Raw genomic sequence first — 25,743 nt, 5'->3', positions numbered from 1 at the left:
GCTCAGTATTTGGGCTCAACCTTAATTTTATAAGCTTAGTTTTATAGAGAGAGCTTTATTCCATTAATTTTAGGCACAACATTGATATTACCTTAGTAGTTTCTGTGGAGCTAGAAATCAGGAGGCAGCAATGACTTTTATTTTATTGGTAGATTGGGAACTGAGCCATAGAATAATTTAATTGACTTTATGTGTCTACAACTAAATCTAAACAAGGGTTCAGCCATTTGTCTTAATAATTAGATCACAGGTGATCACATTTTATTGAATTTTCCAGTTATTTATCAATTTCATTTATCTATTAAGGTCATAATAGTGAATGAAGATATTATATTTATACATTGAAGGGTTTGTTTATGTCCAATTCAAAGCCAAAGACAAATTTGAATTTTTAGAAAGAAAAAGTGAAATCTTTTGTACGCCATGTTGTGTCCTGCATGTGAATATAGAATGAAATCTAAAAAATATTACAGACTTCAGAGATTGTTGTTTCATTTTAGCTTGCTTATATAGTTACTATATATTAAGAATAATAAGAAATAATATTAATTGAAGAGTTCTTGACACAAGTCTGAATATGAAAAGTACAATAATTAAATGGAGAAACCACAGAGCATGTAAATCTCTAGCCTCTGGAATTCACAAAATCAAGAAACTACTGAAGACAGTTCTTTTTGTAGATGAATTCCTTGATACTTTTTCTGAAATTCTGTTTGCTCCAGGTAGGTATTTTGCATCTTACTGAATGACCTATATATGCTCCATTCTGTTCTTTCTCTTGATTTTCTAGGATATCTCGTAAAAATAGCTCTTTTCAAATTATTCTTTTCAAACAAGACAAGAGGCATACAATTCAGTGTGGTGGCATAATGGTGTCTTCTAATGTTTATATCTATAATATGTTTCCTTGAGTGCTGGAGACATCCGAGAAGAAGATGCACAAATTGTCCTTTGGCTCTTGAAGATGTAATCTCACATGTGGGAAACTACCCATTTAGAATTGTAGGTGTTATGTAAATATTTACATATTGTTTTCTAGCAGAAGGAGCTCCCTTCATAGATCCATACCTGGGTGTATGTCAGTTGTCTTGCTTGTCTTGCCTTTGTAGCGGTAAGTGTCAGTAATATCTAGCATTACATACAGAGACCAGAAAGTGTAGTGGCATTCACAAGGAGTTTGCCAATCAGATAACTGTACCATTCCTTTGAAAGAAGTATTTTTAGATCAATGTCTTTCCATAGTATTTACATAAATGCTAGTATTTATTAACAGTTTCTGATTGCTTTGGTAATAGTTTCTGACTGTTTTGGTTTTTGGGCTGAGTGTGGAATTGCAAAATTTAATTGAATTTTGGAGTAACAATCTCTTTCAATGAAAATGCTCTTTGACTAAAATTTTAAGCAAGAGGCCATATATACTGATAGGGTTTGTTTTTCGTTTTTTTAAAATTAATTTTTAGAATTTAAATTCAATTAATTAACATAAAATGTATTATTAGTTTTAGAGGTAGAGTTCAGTGATTCATTGGTCTTATATGATACCCAGTGCTTATTACATCATGTCCCCTTCTTAATGTCAGTCACCCAGTTACCCCATCCCCCCACGTCCCTCCCCTCCAGCAACCCTCAGTTTGTTTCCTATGATTAAGAGTCTCCCTTTCTGATTTTGTCTTGTTTTATTTTTTCTTCTCTTCCCCTCTGATCTTCTGTTTTATTTCTTAAGTTCCACATATGAGTGAGATCATGTGATAATTGTCTTTCTCTGACTGACTTATTTTGCTTAGCATAATACCCTCTAGCTCCATCCATGTCATTGCAAATGGTAAGATTTCATTTTTTTGATGGTTGAGTAATATTCCGTTGTATGTATGTGAGTGTGTGTGTGTGTGTGTGTGTGTGTGTGTGTATATATATATATATATATATATATATGCACACGACAGCTTTATCCATTCATCCGTTGATGGACATCTGGGTTCTTTCCATAGTTTGGCTGTAGTGGACATTTCTGCTATAAACATTGGGGTGCATGTGCCCCTTCGGATCACTACATTTGTATCTTTGGGGTAAATACTCAGTAGAGCGATTGCTGGGTCATAGGGTAGCTCTATTTTCAAGGGGTTTGTTTTTCAGCTCCTCTCTTTAAATGTACTTTTAACTAGGAAAGCGTACAGAAAAGCTGTAAGAATAAATATAGTACAAATAACACAAAACACACTCATGTACCTTTTACTCAAATTGACCTCTTATTAATTATTTCAGAGTGAGTTGCATATATGACATTACCCATAAATACTTAAGTTATCAGCCAATTTAATCTTGAGAAAATACTTTTATCTAATTTGTCATCCATATTCCAGTTTTATCAATTAACCCTATCATATCATTTGTAGAAATTTTTTTTTGTAGTGCAGGATCCAGGCTAGGATCAGGTATTATATTTTGTTGGGGTGTCCCCTTAGATTCTTTTAATATGGAAGATTTGACAGTCTTTCTTTGTCTTTTACAGCATTGATGATTTTGGAGAATATAGCCCCCTACCACTACCCCTTACCCCCCCCCCCTTTTTTAATAGAATGGTTTTTAGTTTGATTTTTTTTTGATGTGTTCTCTTAATTATATTCAGGTTATATATTTCTGGCTAGAATATTACATGAATATTGTTCTGTATTTTTCATAATATCACAGATGGAGACACATGATATAGGTCTGTCCTTTATTGGTGATACTAATTTTGTCAGGATTTTGTCCAGTTTCTAAAGTGAATAATCCCTATTTTTTCCCTCATAACTAACAGGTAATTTGGAAAGGCCTTGAATATACCCCGCCTTTCATCAAAATTTTAGCTTTATTTTAGCATCCATTGATGATTTTTGCCTGAGCCAATCTTTACTAAAAGGAATGTAAAAAAATGGTTTTCCACCCTCACTTTCCACATAACCAGTAGGCACTTGACTTTCTATTGTAATCAAGAACTTTCTTTTCTCTATCTTTCTGTATCTGTATTTTTCATGGACTCATGGATTCCTATTTCTTAATGGTTTATAATTTTTTTGTCCTTAATTATTGTGGCTTTCAAATTGTTCCACAGTTGACCAGGGAGAGCCCTTTAGGCTGGTTCTTGTGACATGGTGACATGCCTTCATCAGTTTTTTACTTAAATTTTTTTTTTCTATTTCCTTACTTGCTATCATAAGTTCAGGTTCATCTAGTATCTGCCCTGTCTCAGCCCTGGAATCTTCTACTTCTGATTCCCCTGTTCCTTTTTTTTTTTTTAATTTAACAATATTTTTTTATTATATTATGTTAGTCACCATACAGTACATCCCTAGTTTTTGATGTAAAGTTCCATGATTCATTACTTGCATATAACACCCAGTGCACCATGCAATACGTGCCCTCCTTATTACCCATCACCAGCCTATCCCATTCCCCCACCCCCCTCCCCTCTGAAGCCCTCAGTTTGTTTCTCAGAGTCCATAGTCTCTCATGGTTCATTCCCCCTTCTGTTTACCCTCTCTTTTTTCTTCCTTTTATTCTCCTACTGATCTTCCTACTTTCTATGTTCCATAAATGAGTGAAACCATATGATAATTGTCCTTTTAATGGGCCATGGCTTTAGATACTAAGCTTTGTCCAGTAGATCTGCTCATTGTTATGGAACTGTTTTTGCTTCTAGACACTTTCAGTGGACAAAGTTTGGAAACACTGAATATTACATACATACATATACTTTTATATGTACATAAATCGGCAAATATACATATACACACATACTTGTGCACCTACACACATATTTTGGAAATGAAGAGTACACATTGGTATTTCCATAGGATTCTTTCCTTTCATCCTCTGTCTCCTATTTATATGTCCCTTGTTTTGCATGGGAGACTCTGATATCAGCACATTTACTTCATTCGTTGAATCCTATAATGGAAAAAGTAATCGCAGAATTGCTTGCTCACACCACTATAAATGTCAAACCAAATAAAAAGAGTTCAGGATTTTCTTTATGTCTATTCCTATCACTGCCCAAAACTGAAGATATGCAGTCAAATACTGTGTTCATATATTATTTTGATTAGTTTGTCCTTTATCTCTCCCTTTCTGCTTTCCTTCATTGTTTTTACAGTTTTCATTTGGTACATAATTTCTTAAGATTTTATTTATTTATGAGAGAGAGAGAGGTAGAGAGAGAAGGGGGAGGAGCGGAAGGAGAGGGACAAGCAAACTCCATGCTGAGAACAGAGCCTGATGCGGGGCTTGATCTCAGGAGCCTGAGATCATGAGCTGAGCTGAAACCAAGAGTCTGATGCTTAACTGACTGAGCCACCCAGGTGCCCCTTAAATAATTTTTTAATTATTTTTTATATGTATGTTCTATTTACATACTTATATATTTCATTATGTTATATATATTTATATTTCCCTTTCTTTCCAAAAGATAACATAACACATGTGCTCTTTTGTATATTGCCTTTTTAACTTATATTTTCTGGAAATTAGTCCATTGTATAGAGGTTTGCACTACAGAAATTTCTGATTTATCTTTAACTTTGATGAATTGAGATGCAAATGTAATTTCCAATGAGCCTAAAGTTTTAAACAAAAATTTTGGACATAGTTATGTTTGTGTAGAAATGCTGACCCAGTTTTAGTTGAATTGAAAAAGTGATAGTATTGCTTGCTTTCATGTATTTATTCCTGATTATTCCTGAAGCAGAGAAAAAATGGTAGTATTTCTAAGGTAATGTTTTTCCTTGCACATGCGGCAGGAGGCAGCAGAGGGATAACTTTCATAATTCTTCGAATATGTGTTTATGAACAAACGAATGAGTGAGTGAGTGAGTGAGAGGGATACTTTTTATTAGTTAAAACGATCATTTTCAAACTCTCTTGTTTTCCCTTATGTGAAACCACATTTGCAATCACCTGTCATTTGGAAAATTCCTCACTACTGGCCTTGAAATCTGCTTCATGTGCCAGCTTGACATCTGGTATCAGACTTTTAAAGACATTCCATTTTAACATTATTATTGCTTTGAGGGATTTTTAATACAGTGTCAGTGATGAAGAAAATTTTTATTTTCTTTTTTCTTTTTTTTTTTAAGATTATTTATTTATTTATTTATTTGAGAGAGAGAAAGTGAGGAGAACATGAGAGGAGGAAGGGTGAGAGGGAGAAGCAGACTCCCCACTGAACGGGGAGCCTAATGTGGGGCTTGATCCCAGGACCCTGAGATCATGACCTGAGCTGAAGGCAGACACTTAACTGACTGAGCCACCCAGGCGCCCCGAAAATTTTGATTTTAGAATAAAAGAACAAAAAGTTTATGTATTAATGTTTATCAAATGATCATGTTTTAAATTGTATAAGCATTTTTTGTTTTTATGTTTTGGAAGAGGCAGATTCTATCTGAATTCTGTAGGTCTTTAAAATAATTCATAACACAATGTGGAGCTGTACTAATACTCTACTATTGTCATTTTATTTTTTAAAAATTTTAAATATAAAAATCTGGGTAATGAGTTTTTTTTTTTTATTTTTTTTTAAAGAAAACCTAAATTTAGGACGTATAAGAGCAGTGGAGAATTTAATCCTGGTCTGTTGCTTAGCACACGAGACAGTTGTGCATGTCAGACTAGTGATTCACTTTGAAAATTGACAGGTTGATTTATTTATGTCAGTCATGAGTAAGGGCAATGTCTTTTTCATTCTAATGGTAATACTAGTAAGCCCTCTGACGTGGACAGCTACTATGTGTGTCTTGGTTGATTTATGCATAATTTGTGCCACTTTTCCACTGACTTAATTGAAAATGGAAATATGACAAATTCTTTTGTCTTTTTTTTCTTTTACAGTCTTTATGTAGGAACTAGGAGGACACAGCCTCCAATTTGCTAGCATGTTAAATGTTTAATGTTAGGAAGTCAAGTCTAAGTCCTTTGATTATGTTATAAAATTTATTTGTGGAAAGGCTGCCAGATCCCAAATACTACCATTTCAGAGTTTATGAATTCTTAAAGACTATTCATCTTGTAATTAAAAATTGTATTTGAGCATGAAACTGCCTGAGTGGCACCAGTAGATTATAAAAGGGGGGAAAGTGTCTCAGCAGAGCTTTTAGCTGTTTGTCTGAAACACTTGTACAAACATTCCCACCCACCGCCATCATTCTGCATGGTAAATAAGCTCTGTCCTAATAGCCTGGAGAGTTAAACAGTTTAATAGAAATGACTCTCTGGCTTCCCTCTCTCTCTCTTTTTCCAGCTGATTCGATGTCATCAGTCCCGTGGTGGAGCCTGTGGAGACAACATTCAGTCTTACACTGCCACAGTCATTAGTGCTGCTAAAGTGAGTATCGAGTAGTCCCTGGGAGCTGTGATTTTGTGGAGTAACTATCAGGTTTCTCTCCTGAGTTGTATTGAAATGATCCCTTCCCTTTTCATTCACAAATGCGGAATAAACTTAAGTAAGTCAGAATTATTTTGCCGCTCATGAGGATTGCTGACTAAAGGATTAGGTATTTAATCTCTTAAGGTTCATAAATAATATATCATTCTCTGTTGCAATGATTATAGGGTTTGTATTCATCCAGTTTTAAATATTTAAGTCTGTTAGTTCGATTAGAGTCTTTTATCTAATTAATAATGCTTTTGAAAGAAGCTTTGTATGTTGTCAGCACAGACTTCTGGGTTCTTTTTCTGTGATTTGCATCATTCTACCTATACTGACATCCTTTTGTATCTTTGAACACTTATGAATCTTCTTGACATAAAAAGAATATTGTTCCTTAAGAAAACTTGAGTCAAACCCCTGGCACATTCAAAGACTCTTTCATGTCACAGGGCTGCCCCCCTGCATGTTTGTCAAGTGAGTTCTTTCTGTGTGTGTGTGAGGGTTGATTTCGATGATGGCTCGTAAACTTTATGCTGATTATAAGGTATTCTTATAATCACTATCCTTTTGAATTGTGATGTATACAGCAAAACAGTTCTAATAATAGGGATGACATAGTGAATCTAAATGACAGCATGTAATAAAAAGCACAACTGTTCAGAAAAGAACAACAGTTTAAAGCAAACCACAGGGAGGGAATGAAAGGTCACACTGTTTTATGTAAAACAAATACAAAAATACTTCAAGATTGATCACAAGTGCTTTTACATGATGGGCTTTAGAATGTGTTCCTAGGTTTGATGAGAGAAGCGTTACATATTTTTTACTCAGAAAGGAAGTGCTGAATGTCTTTATGCTTACAGCACTGTGTATTTTAGATTTAAAATCTTCATAAAAATTGCATACTTTTATCCATTGTGTAAGCAAGAATTATGATGGTCATTTCAAAGAAGAGAAATCTGAGACAGTAATTAGCCAACATCAGCGTTATTCAGTTAGTTTATAATAGATCCACAAAATATACCAATGAGATTTAGTTCTCAAGTATTGGATTCCTTTTAGATTTATCTGGGCCGTATACTTTCATCGGGATAGCTCATTGTATTATCACTTGAATAATTTCTGGTTTACGTCATAGAGGACAACTTTCCATCTCTGCTTTGCTATCGCGTGTTTGTGTGCCTACATAAAGGGAAAGTGACCTGCTTCATGCAGTAACCGTTTTGCTGTTTAACTATTAGCTGAATGTGGACATGCTGGGACGAGGCTAGACTTAATATGCTTTGAAAAGAACAAGTGTGAACTCCCCAGTTTTCTACACCACATATTGAGAACTGTGAGGGATGAGTTCACGTCTGCCATATTTAAACTCTCAAAAATGATGGCGATGACAACACTTTAATCCCATCAATTTCCAATAGGCAGTTGGTCCCTAATAAAATTGGTGTTGAAAATCGTTGTTAGCTTCAGCAGTTGATAAAATTCTGCCATTAACTCTTGAATAAAGTAGTTAATATTTAATTTTTGTTTACTTGCTTTTGCCTGATTTTAATGCTCATTCATGTAAATGTAATAAATATACAAAATGTAATAAATTTACAAAATGAAGGAAAAATAAAACCACGGACATAAAAAAGTCTTTTTTTCTTTCTTTCTTTCTTTCTTTCTTTCTTTCTTTCTTTCTTTCTTTCTTTCTTTCTTTCTTTCTTTCTTTCTTCCGTGTTTTTATTTAAATTCCAGTTAGTTAACATACAGTGCAACATGAGTTTCAACTGTAGAATTTAGTGATTCATCATCCATACACAACACCCAATGCTCATCATAAGTGCCCTCCTTAATACCCATCACCTGTTTAGCCCATCTCCTCCCACATCCTCTCCAGTAACCCTCAGTTTGTTCTCTATAGTTAAGAGTGTGTTTCTTGGTTTGCTTCTCTTTCTTTTCTTCCCCTGTGTTCATTTGTTTTGTTTCTTAAATTCAACAAATGAGTGAAGTCATATGGTATTTGTCTTTCTCTGACTGACTTATTTCACTTAACATAACGCTGTCGAGTTCCATCCACCTCACTGCAAATGGCAAGATTTAGTCTTTTTTATGGCTGAGTAATATTCCGTTGTGCATATATTCCACATCTTCTTTATCCATTCATTAGTTGATGGACATTTGGGGTCTTTCCATGATTTGGCTGTTGTTGATGCTGCTGCTGTAAACATCTGGGTGCATATGCCCCTTCAAATCAGTATTTTTGTATCTTTGGGTAAATACCTAGTAGTGCAATTGCTGGGTCCAAGGGTAGTTCTATTTTTAACTTTTTGAGGAATGGCCATACTGTTTTTCAGAGTGGCTGCACCGGTTTGCATTCCCACCAACAGTGTTAAGAGGGTTCCCTTTTCTCTGCATCCTCACCAACACATGTTGTTTCCTGTGTTGTTAATTTTAGCCATTCTGACAGGTGTGAGGTGGTATCTCATCATAGTTTTGATTTTTATTTGCCTGATGATGGGTGATGTTGAGCATCTTTCCATGTGTTTGTTAGCCATCTGTAAAGTCACCTATTTTTTTTTTTTTAAAGATTTTATTTATTTATTTGACAGAGAGAGAGACAGCCAGCGAGAGAGGGAACACAAGCAGGGGGAGTGGGAGAGGAAGAAGCAGGCTCCCAGCAGAGGAGCCTGACGTGGGGCTCGATCCCGTAACGCCGGGATCACGCCCTGAACCGAAGGCAGACGCTTAACCGCTGTGCCACCCAGGCGCCCCGAGTCACCTATTTCTTGATATATTTTTGGACTTACTGGATAGTTAAATCCAATCATATATTATACATTGCCTTTTTTTTTTTTTAAAGATTTATTTATTTGAGGGGGGAAGGACAGAGGAGAGGGAGAGAGTCTCAAGCAGACTCCATGCTGAGTGTAGAGCCCGAGGTGGGGCTCGATCCTATGACCCTAAGATCATGACCTGACCCGAAACCAAGAGTCAGATGCTTAACTGACTGTACCACCCAGGCACCCCTACATTCTGCTTTTTTTTTAACCTTATGTGTAACTTATATGAAATATTTTTTTAAAGATTTTATTTATTTGAGAGAGAGAAAGCAGAAGCAGGGGGAGGGGCAGAGGGAGAGGGAGAAACAGGCTCCCCAGTGAGCAGAGAGCCTGATGTGGGGCTCGATCCCAGGACTTTGAGATCTAGACCTGAGCGGAAGGTAGATGCTTAAATGACTGAGCCACCCAGGTGCCCCATGCCATGAAATATTTTTGAAAACATTTTTCTTATGTAATGTTTATGTACTTATGGAGTTCTGTGTTAGGATGAATATTTTGAGATTTCTTTTAAAATATTAAATTATTTTGGTATTTAGTATTAGTGTTTAATATTTAGTTACTTTTCCAAAATTTTGCCAGAAATGGAATGATCCTTCATTTCACTTCCAAGATGTGGATATTTTATATAGGAAAGATTGGAAAGTTGCGATGATTTTACCTCCCAAATGATAATTTCTCCTACAAAGTTATTAGATAAAAGAAACTGTGTGGGTAAATTAGCATTCTGAAAAAGCAGTTTCAGTTTTCCATGGCAAGTACATCAGAATGACTTCTGTAATTAAGTAGTGTAATTATAAATATATTTTTGTCTTTGTTACTATTACATTATGTATTATACTTATATTAGTGTATTCACTTGTGAAAATTCATCATGATGTACACTTATAATTCCTGTACTTTTCTGTATAAGGGAATGTAAAAGTTTACTATGAAAAGAACAATCTCATCTATAGATCTTCAGACCTAGAAACGTTCTTCAGAGAATGCTAATGTTTAAGAGTGAACAATGACAATATTACAAAGACTCTTCCATAGAATAAAAGAGTCAGATAGTGCTTAATCTTGTATTATCATTCAGGACCACTTTGATACTGAAACTCAACAAGAGCATAATGAAAAAGGAAAACTATAGTCCTGTCTTACTCATGAATATGAAAAATCCTGAAAAATCCTAAACAAAATACTAGCAGAAAAAAATTAAACAGCATATTGTAAGGATAATGTCACAATCCAGTGGGATAATTCCAATACGGGCTGGCTTCTTACTCAAAATCAGTGAATGTAATTTGCTACATGAACAGAATAAAGGAGAACAATTATATGGTTATCTTAATATGTATACAAAAAGGGTTGGATATAATCAAACATATATGCATTGATAAAATCTTTTAGTAAATAGTGATAGTTTCTGATTCTCTGGAATTCCGTTTTTTTCTCAAAATACCAAATTGTTTAAATGTAGTAAACGTGGTTATTTTTTTTTTTATTATTTTTTATTTTTTTTAAAACTTTCTTTTTTTTTTTTTTTTTTTTTAAGATTTTATTTATTTATTTGACAGAGATAGAGACAGCCAGCGAGAGAGGGAACACAAGCAGGGGGAGTGGGAGAGGAAGAAGCAGGCTCATAGAGGAGGAGCCTGATGTGGGGCTCGATCCCGGAACGCCGGGATCACGCCCTGAGCCGAAGGCAGACGCTTTAACCGCTGTGCCACCCAGGCGCCCCAACGTGGTTATTTTAAAGTCTGTTTCCAATAACACCAGTATCTGGCTTCTTTTGGGGGTATTTTTATTGTTTGTTATTTTTGCCGATTCTCACTAATGATGCCTTGACTCCTTCTTTGCCTGAATTTATTTAAAAAATCTTTAGAAACAATTTTGAGTTTGAGATACCAGAATTCTGTGTCACTATCAATATTGGATCCTCTAATTCCAATTTCAAGGATTGAGTTACATAAATTATTTAAATAAAACTCACCTGAAATAGCTGTGAGATCCTGATTACTACAGGTTTACTCTTATTTCTATTGTATATTTCTTTGTGGCTTAGCCAAAAACATAGAGAGAAGGTCACCAGGTAGACCCTCTTGGACATGACCACCTAGCACCACAAGTGCATCAAAAGCACCACTCAGTCTCTTAGAAGCCTCTAGAACCATCAGATGCATCTAGGCCTAACTACCCACTCACATGTCTGGATTTTCTTGTTCTCTTGGATTCAGATCTAGTAACTCTTTACTTGTTACATATTTAGTACCTTTATGCAGAGTTGAAAAAAAAAATTCTCCCCAGTTACCCTACTTGTTTTCATTGGTAGGATTGACCTGATTTACCTAGCCTGCCATTATTGAAAATAGAAAATAAAATTTCTTAATATTTCTTACCATTTTTATCATTTCTAGGTAATGTATTTTTTGAGATATAACATGGAAAATATTTAAAAAGCCATGTAGTATGTGCTTTTTAGAAAATACTAATGTTAAAATATTCACTTTGCTTGTTAAATCACTTTTTCTGAAAGGGTAATCATTAATATTTTTCTCTCACTGATGACAGCTGCTTATATGACTTCATAGAGGTTAACCACTTTGTTATATAGAAGGATTAATTGAGTTTTTATTCTTATTTTTTGTCTCACCATATAGTTTTAAGTACAAATATATTAATTGTATATGTACTTGAATCTCCTTAGAGGAAATAATCTTTTTTACAGTTTCTGGATTTTCAAATAGCACTTAAAATTAATCTTTATACTTTTCGATTTTTCCCTTTGCTTTTCCAAATAGTTTATGTGGCTTTCCTTAAAATATAATGGTGATGAATTCTCTGTGGCAGTGCTAAGGGGAAAAGTTTACTACTGAAATAATTCAAATTGGATTATTTTGATACATTTATAAAATCTTGGTCTGTATTTCCTAATTACCATATATATCTGTCCTATTTGATTTTTCCTTTTAATGTGTTTTAACCCCAGTGTGGTAAATTGATTTAATAAAAATGCCTCCTTTTTTCTCTGGTTATCTGATAACTTCTTAATGACAACTAACAGCTTCTGTGAGAGCAGCACCATTAGCACTAATGGACAGGGAAGACAACTGATATGGCCTGAGAAAGGTTAAAGATGACTAGCGACCCTTTGGCAAATCTTTCTGCACGGAACAGAATAAGTACCACGCTCATTTGAATTTTGGGTCAGAGTGGACTGTCTGACGTATTTGTTATATTCAGCTCTCCTACAAGATAAGATTTAGTTCTGTGAATAACTCTTAAGATTTGTCCGAAATATAATAAACTTTTTAGCTACCTCAGACTGTGAAGACACTCAGTCTAATATAATATTCTCCATTTGGCCAAATTAGATTTTTTTATTTCTAATTTTTACTGAGTCTTCATCCTTTTTGGTATGTCGAGAGAATCATCAAGTATGTACAGGCTCTTTTGGCTAAACTCTAATCCAAAGACTAACTACTCTGAGGTGATTTAGGTATCTAAACATGGCAGGTGAACACTGTTGAATAACATTATATATTTCTTCTGGACACTTATTCTCATCAATGTGTTTGAGTGTAACATGGAAACAAATTTCTTCTAGAATCGAAGGTCTTTACTGATGCAGAAAACTTCCAGTACCCCTTTCACCCCCTGCATTCTACCTTATTCTGAAAGTTAATGAGCTGTAATAGCGCTGTCTTGTCACTTACTAGACAAAGTGCAGATTTGATGGCTGCTAAGTTTTGGGTCTAGATTTTATTTTTGTCCACTAATAAAATGGTAGTTGTAAGTTTTCTTGGTGTGTGTGAGAATTATCAATAACTCTTCATGTGATATGAGCCTTTGACTGTGAAATATACTACTCTGTTTTCCCCCTTTCTGGAGTTTTTTTTTCCTAGTTCTCTTATGTTGACTTTTCCTTTTATCTTGTGGTCTCTTTGGGACACTTCTTCCCACTTTGTGTGCTCCAGTTCTTTTAGTTTTATTCCTATTCATTGGTATAAAGGATGAAATAATAGGCTCAAGGGCAAATGGGGAGGATATACAACCGGACTGTAAACCTGAAAGGCGGATTCCTTTGATAAAGGGAGAGCTCTGTTTAAGTGGGAGCATCTCCATTAGCATTGATGACGGACGTCCCGCCGCTGAGGCATCGCAGAGGTTAATCAGGCTTCCTAGCCAGCTTCGAGGTCAATACACAGTGGCGCCTGATTTTGTTGGTCCTTCAGAGCCTTTCTTGACAACGCTCTAACAGACTGTGTGTAAGTCATTGCTTGTGAATTATTGAAACAAATGTTTGGCTGCTAATTGAGGAACGCTAATGTGTTTTATAATCACTGCAGTTTGAGTTTTTAGCGCTAAACGAAAGAGTTACAATTGATTTGTGGCTTTTTCATGGTTTCAGTCAGCAGTAAGTTATATCTTTTTGCTTGAGTTCAGCAAATGGCTTTGATGGTCATTTTATTTAAGTATTTATTAGGACACACTATTATAGTCTTCATTCCCCCCCACCCCACCCCCGGGATACGTCTGTGTTGGGAATTCATGAAGTGTGAGGTCACAAGTAGTAACAGGAATAGAATAGAAGGCAGTACTGGATGGTGGTTGAAATCAGGCTTTGGAGATAGACAGTTCTAGTTTTGAATTCTGGCTTTGTCATTGGTTAGCTGTTTGAGCTGCCGTTATGCTTAACTTCTGTAACCTTAGTTTTCTTTTCTATAAACCTGAGGTGTTCTAGGAAATCTGTAGAGATCATTTATGTTAAGAGCCTTGACAAGTGCACAGTAAAGATTCCACAGGACATAGCTACAGTAAAATACATATATAACTAGTGTTAGTTATATGGTATTTTAATGGAAACTTTCCTTGGAAAATATATTTCTTTATTTTAATTCCAATCTAATTGTTGCTTAAATCACATTTAGGCCTTTATAAAGTACCTTCTTTGCTTACCTTTTATGAAACAATATTTGAAATACCATGTATATAATAATTTTCATTTTAAAATTTAGCTATAGCATATGCCAGAATATAGTGAGCATATTCTCCATGATTATTCTGAAAAGAGAGAGTCATTTCATTAAAGATTAATTAGCAGCATTTTAATAAAAACTTTTTCTCACAATTTGAAAATCGGAGAAAATTGTTTCTGAATGTATTCCTCATAATTTTTGATATGTCCATGTTGTCTAGACTACTTATTTTCACTCTACTGGTTAAATATTTTTTCAGTATTTATGAATCACGTGCTTTTCTCTTTCTTTTAGTTTTTTTTCTCTGTGGAACAAAAAAAAATCCCACAAAAACCCATTACTTTAACATTATTGTTTGTTAATGCAAATAGCAGTAATCAGATAATAAGATTCACGTAAAAGAAAAAACTCACATGAGTTAGTTTTATCTATTTGCTTCGAATGAAATGGAACTAAAATGTAATTATAAAACATCTTAAGTTGTCTTTAATTGAAGCAGTATATTAGAAGCATTTCATTGAATTGTTTTCTGTTACCAGAGAAAAAAGAACCTTCTTAGCTAATCTTTTGTGATGTTTTATTCATCTAGTAATTGTTATCTTGGATGGAGACTGTATTTCCACATGCCAAATCTTTTTTTTTTAATTGAGGTAAAATTGGTATGTAACATATAAATTTTATGTGTACATTATAATTTGACATCTGTATGTACTACAAAATGATTACCACCAAAAGTCTAGTCACCATTCATCACCATCAAATTGACTGCCTTCGCCCATTTTGCCCACCTCCCAATCACCTTCCCCTCTGGTAACCATCAATCCATTCTCTGTGACTTTGTTTTTATATTCTTTTGTTTGTTTTTTTAGATTCCACATATAAATGAAATCAAATGGTATTTATCTTTTTCCATCTGACTTATCTCACTTAGCCTGATACCCTCAAGGTCCATCCATGTTGTCACAAACAGCAGTATTTCATTCTTCTATGTAGCTAAGGTAGTATTCTGTTATATGTGTGTGTGTGTGTGTGTGTGTGTATTACACATCCTCTTTATCTGTTCATCTATCAGTGGACACTTATGTTGTTTCCTATCTTGGCTACTCTAAGTAATGCTGCAGTGAACATAGGGGTGTACATATCTTTCTGAATTCTTGTTTTCCTATTCTTTGAATAAATACCAGAGAAAAAAAACTAAAGTAGAATAGCTGGATCATGTGGTAGATCTATTCTTAATTTTTTGAGGAATCTCCACACTGTTTTCCGTAGTGGCAGTTTACATTCCTACCAACAGCTAACAAGGGTTCCCTTTTCCCCACATCCTCTCCAGCACTTGTTCGTTCGTTCTTTCTTTCTTTCTTTCTTTCTTTCTTTGATAATAGTCATTCTAATAGGTGTGAAGTGATAACTCATCGTGGTTTTGATTTGCATTTCCCTGCCGATTAGTGATGTTGAACATCTTTTCATGTCTTTTGGCCATCTGTATATCTGCTTTGGAAAAATGTCTATTCAGATCCTCTGATCATTTTTTGTTGTTTTTGGCAGAGGAGAGGGAGAGAGTCTCAAGCAGACTCTGTGCAGACTCTGTGCAGAGTGCAGAGCCTGAGGGAGGACTCGATCCCATGACCCTAAGATCATGACCTGACCTGAAACCCAAGAGTCGGATGCTTAACTGACTGGACCAGTGCCAGGTGCTCAAGGGGTGTCTCCTGTGTGAGCTGCATATGTCTGCCCACCTACTGTGGTAGGGGCACAGGTGGGGCTCTTGTTTGGCCCACCTGTGATGTGTGGCTGTGGCATAGGAATAGGTATCTTGTTGCACAGTATTACGTATCAGCATATTATAGATTTACTTTGCAGGCATAGTCTTTTTCATTCTACTATTGGTAGAATGGCATTCTACCATTGGTCAGTCTTTTTCATGCTAAAAAATAGATTTAAAATTAGATCTATAATATTGCAAAAAATAACATGTTGAAGATGTGGAGAAAGGGGAACCCTCTTAGGTTGTTGGTGGGAATGTGAACTGGTACAACCACTGTAGAAAACAGTATGGAGGTTCCTCAACAAGTTAAAAATAGAACTACCCCATCATCCAGCAATTGCACTACTAGGTTTTTACCCAGAGAATACAGAAATGCTGATTTGAAGGGGCACACGCACTCCAGTGTTTATAGCAGCACTATCAACAATAGCCAAATTATGGAAAGAGTCCATATGTCCATTGACTGATAAATGGATAAAGAAGATGTATATATACACAATGGGATATTACTCAGCCATCAGAAAGAATGAAATCTTGCCATTGTTATATGCATTAAGAAGAGGGGAGAGAAGAAATACTTTTTATAAAAATATAATTGTTCCCTCATGTGAAACAAACCTCTTTAATGATTTACTTATGGCTTTATTCTCACTATGCTGACTTTCGGGATTCTACTGATAGCATTCACTCAAATTAATACTGATTTTCTAACTAAAATTTAAGATCAAATGAAAAGTCAGACTGAATTTCTGTGACAGTTCACTGCTACATGTAGGCTTGTAAGAGAATAAGGAATTTAAAAGGTAAGAGAATTAACAAAATGCATATTTCTGTTTAGAATCCAAATACTGATGTGAAGTCATATATTTTGCATTTCATTGTATAGACATTGAAAACTGGTCTGACAATGGTCGGGAAAGTGGTGACTCAGCTGACAGGCACACTGCCTTCAGGTGTGACAGAAGACGATGTTGCCCTCCATAGTAATTCAAGGCGGAGTCCTTTGGTTCCAGGCATCATCACAGTAATTGACACTGAAACAGTTGGAGAGGGCCAGGTAAGAACTTCTAATGCAGGTAATGTCCTTTTTCTGCAAAGCATGGGGTGACTAAGAATATCTTTGTGATCAAGAACAGCCAAGTGCACTTGGCCTTGGAGATTATTAATTTGGAATTCTAGAAATTGAGGTTATTTCAGGTTAGAATTTTTTTTTTCAAGAAATGATGAGTAACATGTTAAAACCTGTTACTTTAAGCATTATTAATGTTTCGAACCTAAAGGTAAAATAGAGGTTCTAAGGAGTTCTTGTTATCTCTTCATCAGGACATTTGTTTCGCAAATAAATAATTACATATCTCTTTATACTGTTCTGTTCATAATACTATTTTTTTAAAAAATGGTGCTTGTTATAACCTATATCAGAAGATTAATAACTGATTTTTAAAAAAGATTTTATTTATTCATTTGAGAGAGAGAGAGCGCCTGAGTTGGGGGGAGGCTCCAAGTGAGAGGAAAAGCAGGCAGGGAGCCTGATGCAGGGCTCAATCCCAGGATCCCAAGGTCATGACTTGAACTGAAGACTGATGCCTAACTGAACCACCCAGGCGCCCTTTAATAATTGATTTTTATGGTAGAGACTTGCTCATAGAAGCAATCAATAGGACCTTCCACATTTTGGAGTGAATTTAAAAAATTATTGACTAAATATGATGGTTACAAGTGACAATAATGTAAATAATATCAAATTTTATTACACAAACATTTATTTATAAATATGAAAAAATTCACAAAGTTGCAACGTGTATATTAGAATACATACGTGGTAATGCATATTATCAAATCCTATATCTTCAGATAATGCAGAAACATTTAGAAGGAGTGATTATAAACATGAAAATATATGTGACATAATGTAAATCTTGCTGGTGAGAACCCCTTTGGGTTTTGTTTTCTCCCCCCATGCACCCATAAAAATTATTTTCTTTTGTATCAATAGTCTTGAATTTTAAAATACATTTCTAAAAGGAAGATAATTGTAAAATTCTAATAGTTTATGATCGTTGCTACAAAAATCCAATCTAAAGCTGATTATTAGAATAGGATAGGAGTAGAGCAACTTTTGTGAAATAGAAATTATTTTAATTTTGTCTATAATATATATTTAATACTGTTTTCAGAACATAATGTCTAGAAGCTATTGAGTCTTTAAAGTATTAACCCTAAATATTGCATGTTCTTTTTAGAAAATCTCCTCCCAATATATATGGTTCTATATCTTATAAAAGATTCTTTGACCACTACTCATGTACTAGTTCCTATAGTAAGATCAAATGGCATTTCAAATACACATGGACTCTACTGCAATTAAAAGACAAAAAAATCTTTTGAATTCTGGGTTATTGAATTTAGCTGTTGTATTTTATTTGAAATCTGAATAATCATCATTTTCCACCTCTCCCATGTTAACTTTGTGGCTCACCAAATATAGTGCAGGCTTGTATTCTTGTTTAAAACTCATTTTAATGAAGTGCTAGCAAACTTTTCAGTTGACAGTAATGAATTTTCTTAAGTTGTGTTAATTAGCTCAAGTCGATAGACACAGACAGATGTTAATTTTCTTTCTTAACTGGAATTAAATATTTAAACCCTTAGTTTTTATGAGTGTTAAAGTAAAAAATATTTTCTTTTGTCCTTTGATTCTTAATTAATTTACCTCCAAGGCCACCCACATTTACTGCGTGGTAACAATCCTCCTCAACATTGTCTAGTTTGGTGAGTATAAGTAAGTCTGTTAAGCATCTAGCATTTGTTGACAGACAGATTTGCGGTTGTTTAGAAGTAGAAAATGTTATCTCATTATTTTTCATGAAATAAAGGTATAACTCAATTTGTTTATTATATTTAAGTGTAGGAACATGTAAAAAGAAAAATCTTTAAGTAATTGTATTGAAAAGCATAGCATTAGGCCTTATGTTATCAAGCCCCCCCCTTCTTTATTAACTTCTTATAAGTTTAAAATGGAATTCTCAGATTTGGAATATGGAAATAAACTGGAGGTTGTGGAGTTGCAAAAGTTCATTTTTCCTTGATAAAGGAATTGTTAATACTTGAAACAAGTTGTTTCTTAGGACATAAGAATTACAGAATTGTCAGCTTTTAAAAAGTTAAAAGAAGTTAAAAATTGTTGGCCAACCTGAAAAATGTAATCTTTTTTCTTATTTGTTGAGATCATAATCTTTTCATTCCCACTTATAACATTCTGAAATTTTAATTGATTTTAAAATTCTATTATAAAGCAGGATATAAATTGATGTTCAATAAATGGTAAGTTGCTATGTGTATTTTGAAAGAATTATAAATAGTTTTTTTTTTTTAAATAATGATTTTTTATTATATTATGTTAGTCACCATACAGTACATCCCCGGTTTTCGATGTAAGGCTCGATGATTCTATAAATAGTTTTTAAAGCAACAAGATTTCCTGAGTATAATACTGTCCTCCTTTCTTTTATTAATGTGAATCTGTTTTTTGTCAAGAAGACATTTTTGTCTCTGATACATAGTTCAGTTGGAGTACAGGGCTGTTTTTAGGTTATGCTGGATTGTATTAAAAAGACTTCAGGGGTTATTGTCATAGATTTATCACTTCTAGCCCCTTCCAACTGATGTTTGACCTTAGCTGTAATGTTTTTACTTTTCCATATATATCTCAGGAGCTGAAGCTGACATTATGTTCACTTTTGCTGTTTAAATCCATTGAGCCTTTAATAAAGATAGTTTCATGTTTACAGTGGCAGCGTATAAAATTTGATTCACCATCTTTCTAATGCTAAATTGATTAGTTTGATTTTATGTTGATGGGATCATTGTGTGGTAACTGCATTAAGGAGGAGTGGATTTGATTGACTTCGTGTCCATTTTTAAATCTGCGTTACTTGTTTTATTTAAAAGCATTTTGTGGCTAAGATAAGCTAAGTGGTATAATATGCCTTTACACATTTATATAATTGAAGTTACCAGTGTGGCAAAGTCTCTAATCAAAGGAAAACGCTCCAGAATGATGACATAAACTTGAGCTATTTCTTTCCCTGGGTACAAGTGTTATTCATAATAATTTAATGGCTCCTGAAGTGTTTTGTCTATCTTTTTGTTCACATGGTAAAGGCTTATCCACTTTGTATCAATTAAAGTGCTTTGATTAATTTTAATATAGTCAAATTGGTTTTGCATATACTTAAGTTCAGCCTGCTTAGTTAACTGATGAGTAAAATGTGCATGTCTTGGGACAATTGTATTGGGATATCTTTTCTATTATTAATTTGGTGTTTTAGGCAAGGTGATAAGGCAATGGAGAGAATCCTTCCAAAAGTATCTGGCTGTTACATTTGTGAAGCTCATAAAGAGACGATACGAAGAATCTTACATAGTGGTATGAGGCTTTGCTGTTCCCCAAGATTAATGTGCCTTTTTACTAGATGGCTTCTGTATTGGTACCATTAAATAGAGTACTCCCTACTAATTGTGTTGGAGAGGGAGATATAGGGTTATAATATATGAAAGGAAAGGGAATCTTGTAAAGTTAAATTAAAATAGTGAAATGGGCAAAAGTCAAATATTTCACAGAAAAAAAAAATAAAACATACAGATTTTCCCTGACTTAAAATGTCTTGACTTAATGGTTTTTCAACTTTACGATGATATGAAAATGACATGAATCCAGTAGAAACCGTACTTCGAATTTTGAATTTTGAACTTTCTGTAGTTCAGTGATATATGGTATAGTATTCTCTTATGATGCTGGGTAGCGACAGCCAGCCACAGCTCCTAAGCCGTGTGATCACGAGAGTAAACAACGGATACACTTAAAACTGTTCTGCACCCCCACAATCATTATGTTTCTCACTTTCAGTAGAGTATTCAGTAAGTTACATGAGATACCCAGCACTTTATTATAAAATAGGCTTTGTGTTAGATAATTTTGCCCAACTGTAGGCTAATGTAAGTGTTCTAAGTAGGTTTGAGGTGGGTTAGGCTAAGTATGATGTCCGATAGGTTAGGTGTATTAAATGCATTTTTGACTTCAGATATTTTCAATTTACAATGGGTTTATTGGGACGTAACCCCTTCGTAAGTTGAGAATGATCTGTGTACAAATACTATACAATCTAAACCCGTGACTTCACTTGTTATAAGAGAAAGACAAATTGAAACTACACTGAGATACCATTTGTCGCCCAAGAGGATGAGGGAAATTCAAAAGCAGTGTACTATACATTTTTTTAAAATAATTTTTATTTTGTTATATTAGTCACCATACAGTGCATCCCCAGTTTTTGATGTAAAGTTCCGTGATTCATTATTTGTGTATAACACCCAGTGCACCATGCAATATGTGCCCTTCTTAATACCCATCACCAGCCTATCCCAGTCCCCCACCCCCCTCCCCTCTGAAGCCCTCAGTTTGTTTCCCAGAGTCCACGGTCTCTCATGGTTCATTCCCCCTTCTGTTTACCCCCCCTTCATTTGTCTCTTCCTTCTCCTACTGATTTTCCTACTTCTTATGTTCCATAAATGAGTGAAACCATATAATTGTCTTTCTCTGCTATACATTTTAACTTCTAATTTTGCAATAGTCGTAGAGTCACAGTAAGTTGCAGAAATCTATCCATGTGCCCTTTACCCAAGTACTTCCAACTTCCCCCCCAAATGGTGACATCTTATATAGCTGTAGTACAATATCAAAACCAGGCAATTGACAATGGCACGTTACCGTTAATATACTAAAGACCTGGGGCACCTGGCTGGCTAGGTCAGTGGAGTCGCAGCTATGATCTCAGGGTTGTGTGTTTGAGCCCCACATTGGGTGCAGAGATTACTTAAAAATAAAATCTTGGGGAGCCTGTGTGGCTCAGTTGGTTCAGTGTCTGACCTTGATTTTGGCTCAGGTCATGATCTCAAGGTTGTGAGATCAAACCCTGTGTTGGGATCCATGCTGGGTGTGGAGCCTGCTTAAGATTCTCTCTCGGGATGCCTGGGTGACTCAGTCGGTTAAGCGTCTGCCTTCGGTTCAGGTCATGATCCCGGGGTCCTGGGATGGAGTCCCGCATCAGGCTCCTTGCTCAGTGGGGAGCCTGCTTCTCCCTCTGCCTGCCACTCCCCATTTGTGTGCGTGCTCTCTCTTTCTGGCAAATAAGATCTTAAAAAAAAAAAAAAAAAAGATTCTCCCCCTCTCCCTCTGCCCCTCCCCCCTGCGCTAGCTCTCTCTCTCTCTCAAAAAAAAAAAAAAATCTTAAAAAAAAATATGCTACAGACCTTAGTCAACTCTCAGTATTTGTTTTAACTGCATTTATTTGTGTGTGTTTATTGGTGTGCATAGTTCTATAACTTTTTCATGTGTAGATTACCATAATCAATACCACCATTAAGATAGAGGACTGTTCAACACACCTTTTTGTATTTATATTCATCCCTCAACCTACCCCCATCCTTTTCTCCTGACAACTGCTGATATGTTTTCTACCTCTATAATTTTGTGATTTCTAGAATGGATATAAGTGAAATCATATAGTATGTAGCATTTTAAAGTTGACTTTTGGACTAAATATGATATCCTTGAAGTTCTTTTAGTTTGTTGCATGTAATTAATTATTATCCCTCTGTTGTATTCCTGTGAATGGCTGTATCTGTTTGTTCAACCATTCACTCACTGAAAGATATTTGAGTTGTTTCTAGCATTTTGCTATATTGAATAAACCTGCTATGAATATTTATGTAAAGGTTTTTGTATGATTTCTATAGAGTTTTCATTTCTCTATATTAAATGCCCAAGAGTGTAACTGATAATTTTATAAGTGCATATTTAATTTTGTAAGAAACTGCTCAACTGTTTTGCAGTGGGGCAGAACAGATTTACGTTCCCTCCAGTAACATATGATAGGCAGCAGTTTTCTCATCAGAATCCATGGAAGATGAACAAAGTGGTAGAACATCTTTAAGATAGTGAAATAAATGAACTGTTAAACCTGAATTCCAAATCTGATGAAAATATCCTTCAAGAATGAAGGGAATGTAAAGACATTCTTATAAAATGGAGAACTAAGGGAAATTTGTCACTAGCAGATCTACTCTTAAAGAATGGCTAAAGGAAGTTTTCTAAAGAAATTAGGCTTTGTAACTTCAGAAATGGAGAAGAACAATGGAAGGGGTAAAAGTAGAAGCATGTATGATATATTGAGTTTCATAAGTTAAATTTGGTTGAAGCAAAAATTATAGTATCTCGTGTCATGAACAACATATGTATAAGAAATACTTAAGTACTTAATCCTTATATTTTAAAAAGTGGGGGAGTAAATTGAACTTCATAAAAATTTTAAAATTTGGTGCTACATATCACATCATCAGAAAAGTTTAGAGACAACCCACTGAAGGGAAGAAAATATTTGGAAATCATATTTTTTTTATAAGGAATCGATATCCAGAATATAGAAGAAACTCCTACAACTAAATAATAAAAAGGTAGATGACCTAATTTTAAAATGAACAAAGATTAAAATAAATATTTTTCTGAAAAAGATATACAAAGGGCCAATAAGTAGAAATGAGAGCCCTTATACATTGCTGGTGGGAATGTAAATTTGTGTCATTGCTTTGGAAAAGAGTTACCATATGACTTAGCAATTTGTCTTCCAGATAGACCCAAAAGAAATGAAAATACATGTCCATGTACATGAATGTTCATAGCAGCATTATTTTTAATGGCTCAAAAGTAGGAGTAATCCTAGTGTACATCAACTGATTAGTAGATGGATAAATAAAATGTGGTGTATACATCCAATGTGTTATTCTTCAGCAATAAAAAGAATGAAGTACTAATTCATGTTACCATATGGATGGGTCTGAAAATAATATGCTTTGTGAAAGAAGCCAGTCACAAAAGAGTATATGTGGTACGATTCCAATTATATGAAATGTCCAGAGAAAGCAAATCAATAGAAAGAGAAAATAGATTATAGTTGCCTAGGGCTGGGTGTTTGGAAGCAATGGGGAAATGTGGGGCAACTGTTAATGATCATGAGGTTTCTTTTGGTGATGAAAATGTTCTAAATTTGATTGTGGTGATGATTTTACAATTACATGAATATACCATATATCCCGGAGCAAACCCTTAGTATATTTAACAAACTTGGTTTAACACAATTTCCCGGAGACTACTCTATAAGACTACTTTTCCTTTTCTTATTTTTCTCACTGAACACTTTGAAAGTCAATCGAACAACTAAAAAGAAGATTAGAAAAATAACTTACAATGCATGTTTTCCTACCAATTGTGGTAAAATATGCATAACATAAAATTTAACATTTAGCCATTTTTAAGTTTACAATTCAATGGCATAAGTATATTCACAGTGTTATACAACCATCACTATTCTCCATTTCTAGAACTTTTTCATCATCTGGATTCAGTATACTGTAACTCCCCAACCCCCTGTCTTCACAGTCCCTGGTGACCATCATTCTGATTTCTGCCTCTAGTAGATTGTCCATAATTAAAAAGATGTACAATACAAAGTGTTGGAAAGGATGTGGAGAAATTGGAAACCCCATACTTTACTGGTGGAAATATAAAATGATGTAGCTATTTTGGAAAGCAGTTTGTTAGTTTCTTTAAAAGTTCAGCATATGTTTATCATATCACTGAGCAAATTCACTTCTAGGTATCTCCCCAAGAGAAATAAAAGCATGTTCACAAAAACATGTATACATAGATATTCATAACAGACTATGCATAATAGTAATCAACTAGAAATAATCCAAATTGCCAAGAATTGGTGGCTGAACCCACACGCTGTGATAGCTCCAAATAGTGGAATACAACTCAGCACTATAAAGAAATGAATGATACCTGAAACAACATGGTTGAACTATAAAACTTATGTAAGTGAAAGAAAATAGAATGCAAATTGCATGATTCTTTTTTTTTTTCTAAATAAAGATTTTATTTATTTATTTGTCAGAGAGAGAGCACAAGCAGGGGGAGCGGTAGGCAGAGGGAAAAGCAGGCTCCCTGCTTAGCAAGGAGCCTGATGCAGGACTCGAACCCAGGACCCCAGGATCATGACCTGATTCGAAGACAGACGCTTAACTGACTGAGCTACCCAGGTGTCCCAGCATTATTCTTTTTTTTTTTTTTAAAGATTTTATTTATTTATTTGACAGAGATAGAGACAGCCAGCGAGAGAGGGAACACAAGCAGGGGGAGTGGGAGAGGAAGAAGCAGGCTCATAGCAGAGGAGCCTGATGTGGGGCTCGATCCCACAACGCCGGGATCACTCCCTGAGCCGAAGGCAGACGCCTAACTGCTGTGCCACCCAGGCGCCCCCCAGCATTATTCTATTTATTTGAAAAATTTTCAAAATTTTTAGAAAAAGGCAAAAGAGATAAAATATACATAGGGATTGCCTGGGGCTTAGGGTTAGAGGTCTACCTTAGAGTTAATATGAAGACACTTTTGGGGTGAGGGAAGAATTCTAAATCTAGAATGTGGTAATGGTTATGCAGTTGTATGAATTTACTAAGCATTAAATTTATACGTTATTAAAATGTATTAAATGGGTGATTTGAATGTATAAATTTACTGATTATTGGGGAATGACTATCAGTTATGGTGAAGAGGTAAACAAATCTTCTTCCTAGAAAATAAGTACATTACTTGAAAGAATATTCAAAAATTACTATTTGGGGACTGTGGATATGGACCAAAAACTAAGGATGAAATGATAAACATGTAAAGAT

The 25,743-nt window shown here is 34.8% G+C and overlaps 1 protein-coding gene across 7 annotated transcripts in view; it reads left to right on the top strand.

Moving 5' to 3' along the window:
• The window catches only part of BCAS3 (BCAS3 microtubule associated cell migration factor), a 588,999-nt gene that overhangs the window by 151,577 nt on the left and 411,679 nt on the right, over positions 1-25,743 (top strand). For all 7 annotated transcript variants that reach the window (XM_040640930.1, XM_040640931.1, XM_040640928.1 and 4 more), the window contains 2 exons: positions 6,272-6,355; positions 16,838-17,008. In XM_040640930.1, the coding sequence (XP_040496864.1) occupies positions 6,272-6,355; positions 16,838-17,008 (255 nt within the window). The remainder of the gene's footprint in view (positions 1-6,271; positions 6,356-16,837; positions 17,009-25,743) is intronic.

The sequence above is a fragment of the Ursus maritimus genome, unplaced genomic scaffold (assembly GCF_017311325.1).
Source record: "Ursus maritimus isolate PB19 unplaced genomic scaffold, ASM1731132v1 scaffold_24, whole genome shotgun sequence".
NCBI classification, from domain to species: domain Eukaryota; kingdom Metazoa; phylum Chordata; class Mammalia; order Carnivora; family Ursidae; genus Ursus; species Ursus maritimus.
The sequence above is the reverse complement of the archived record's forward strand: the minus strand, read 5'-3'. Positions and strand labels throughout refer to the sequence as shown.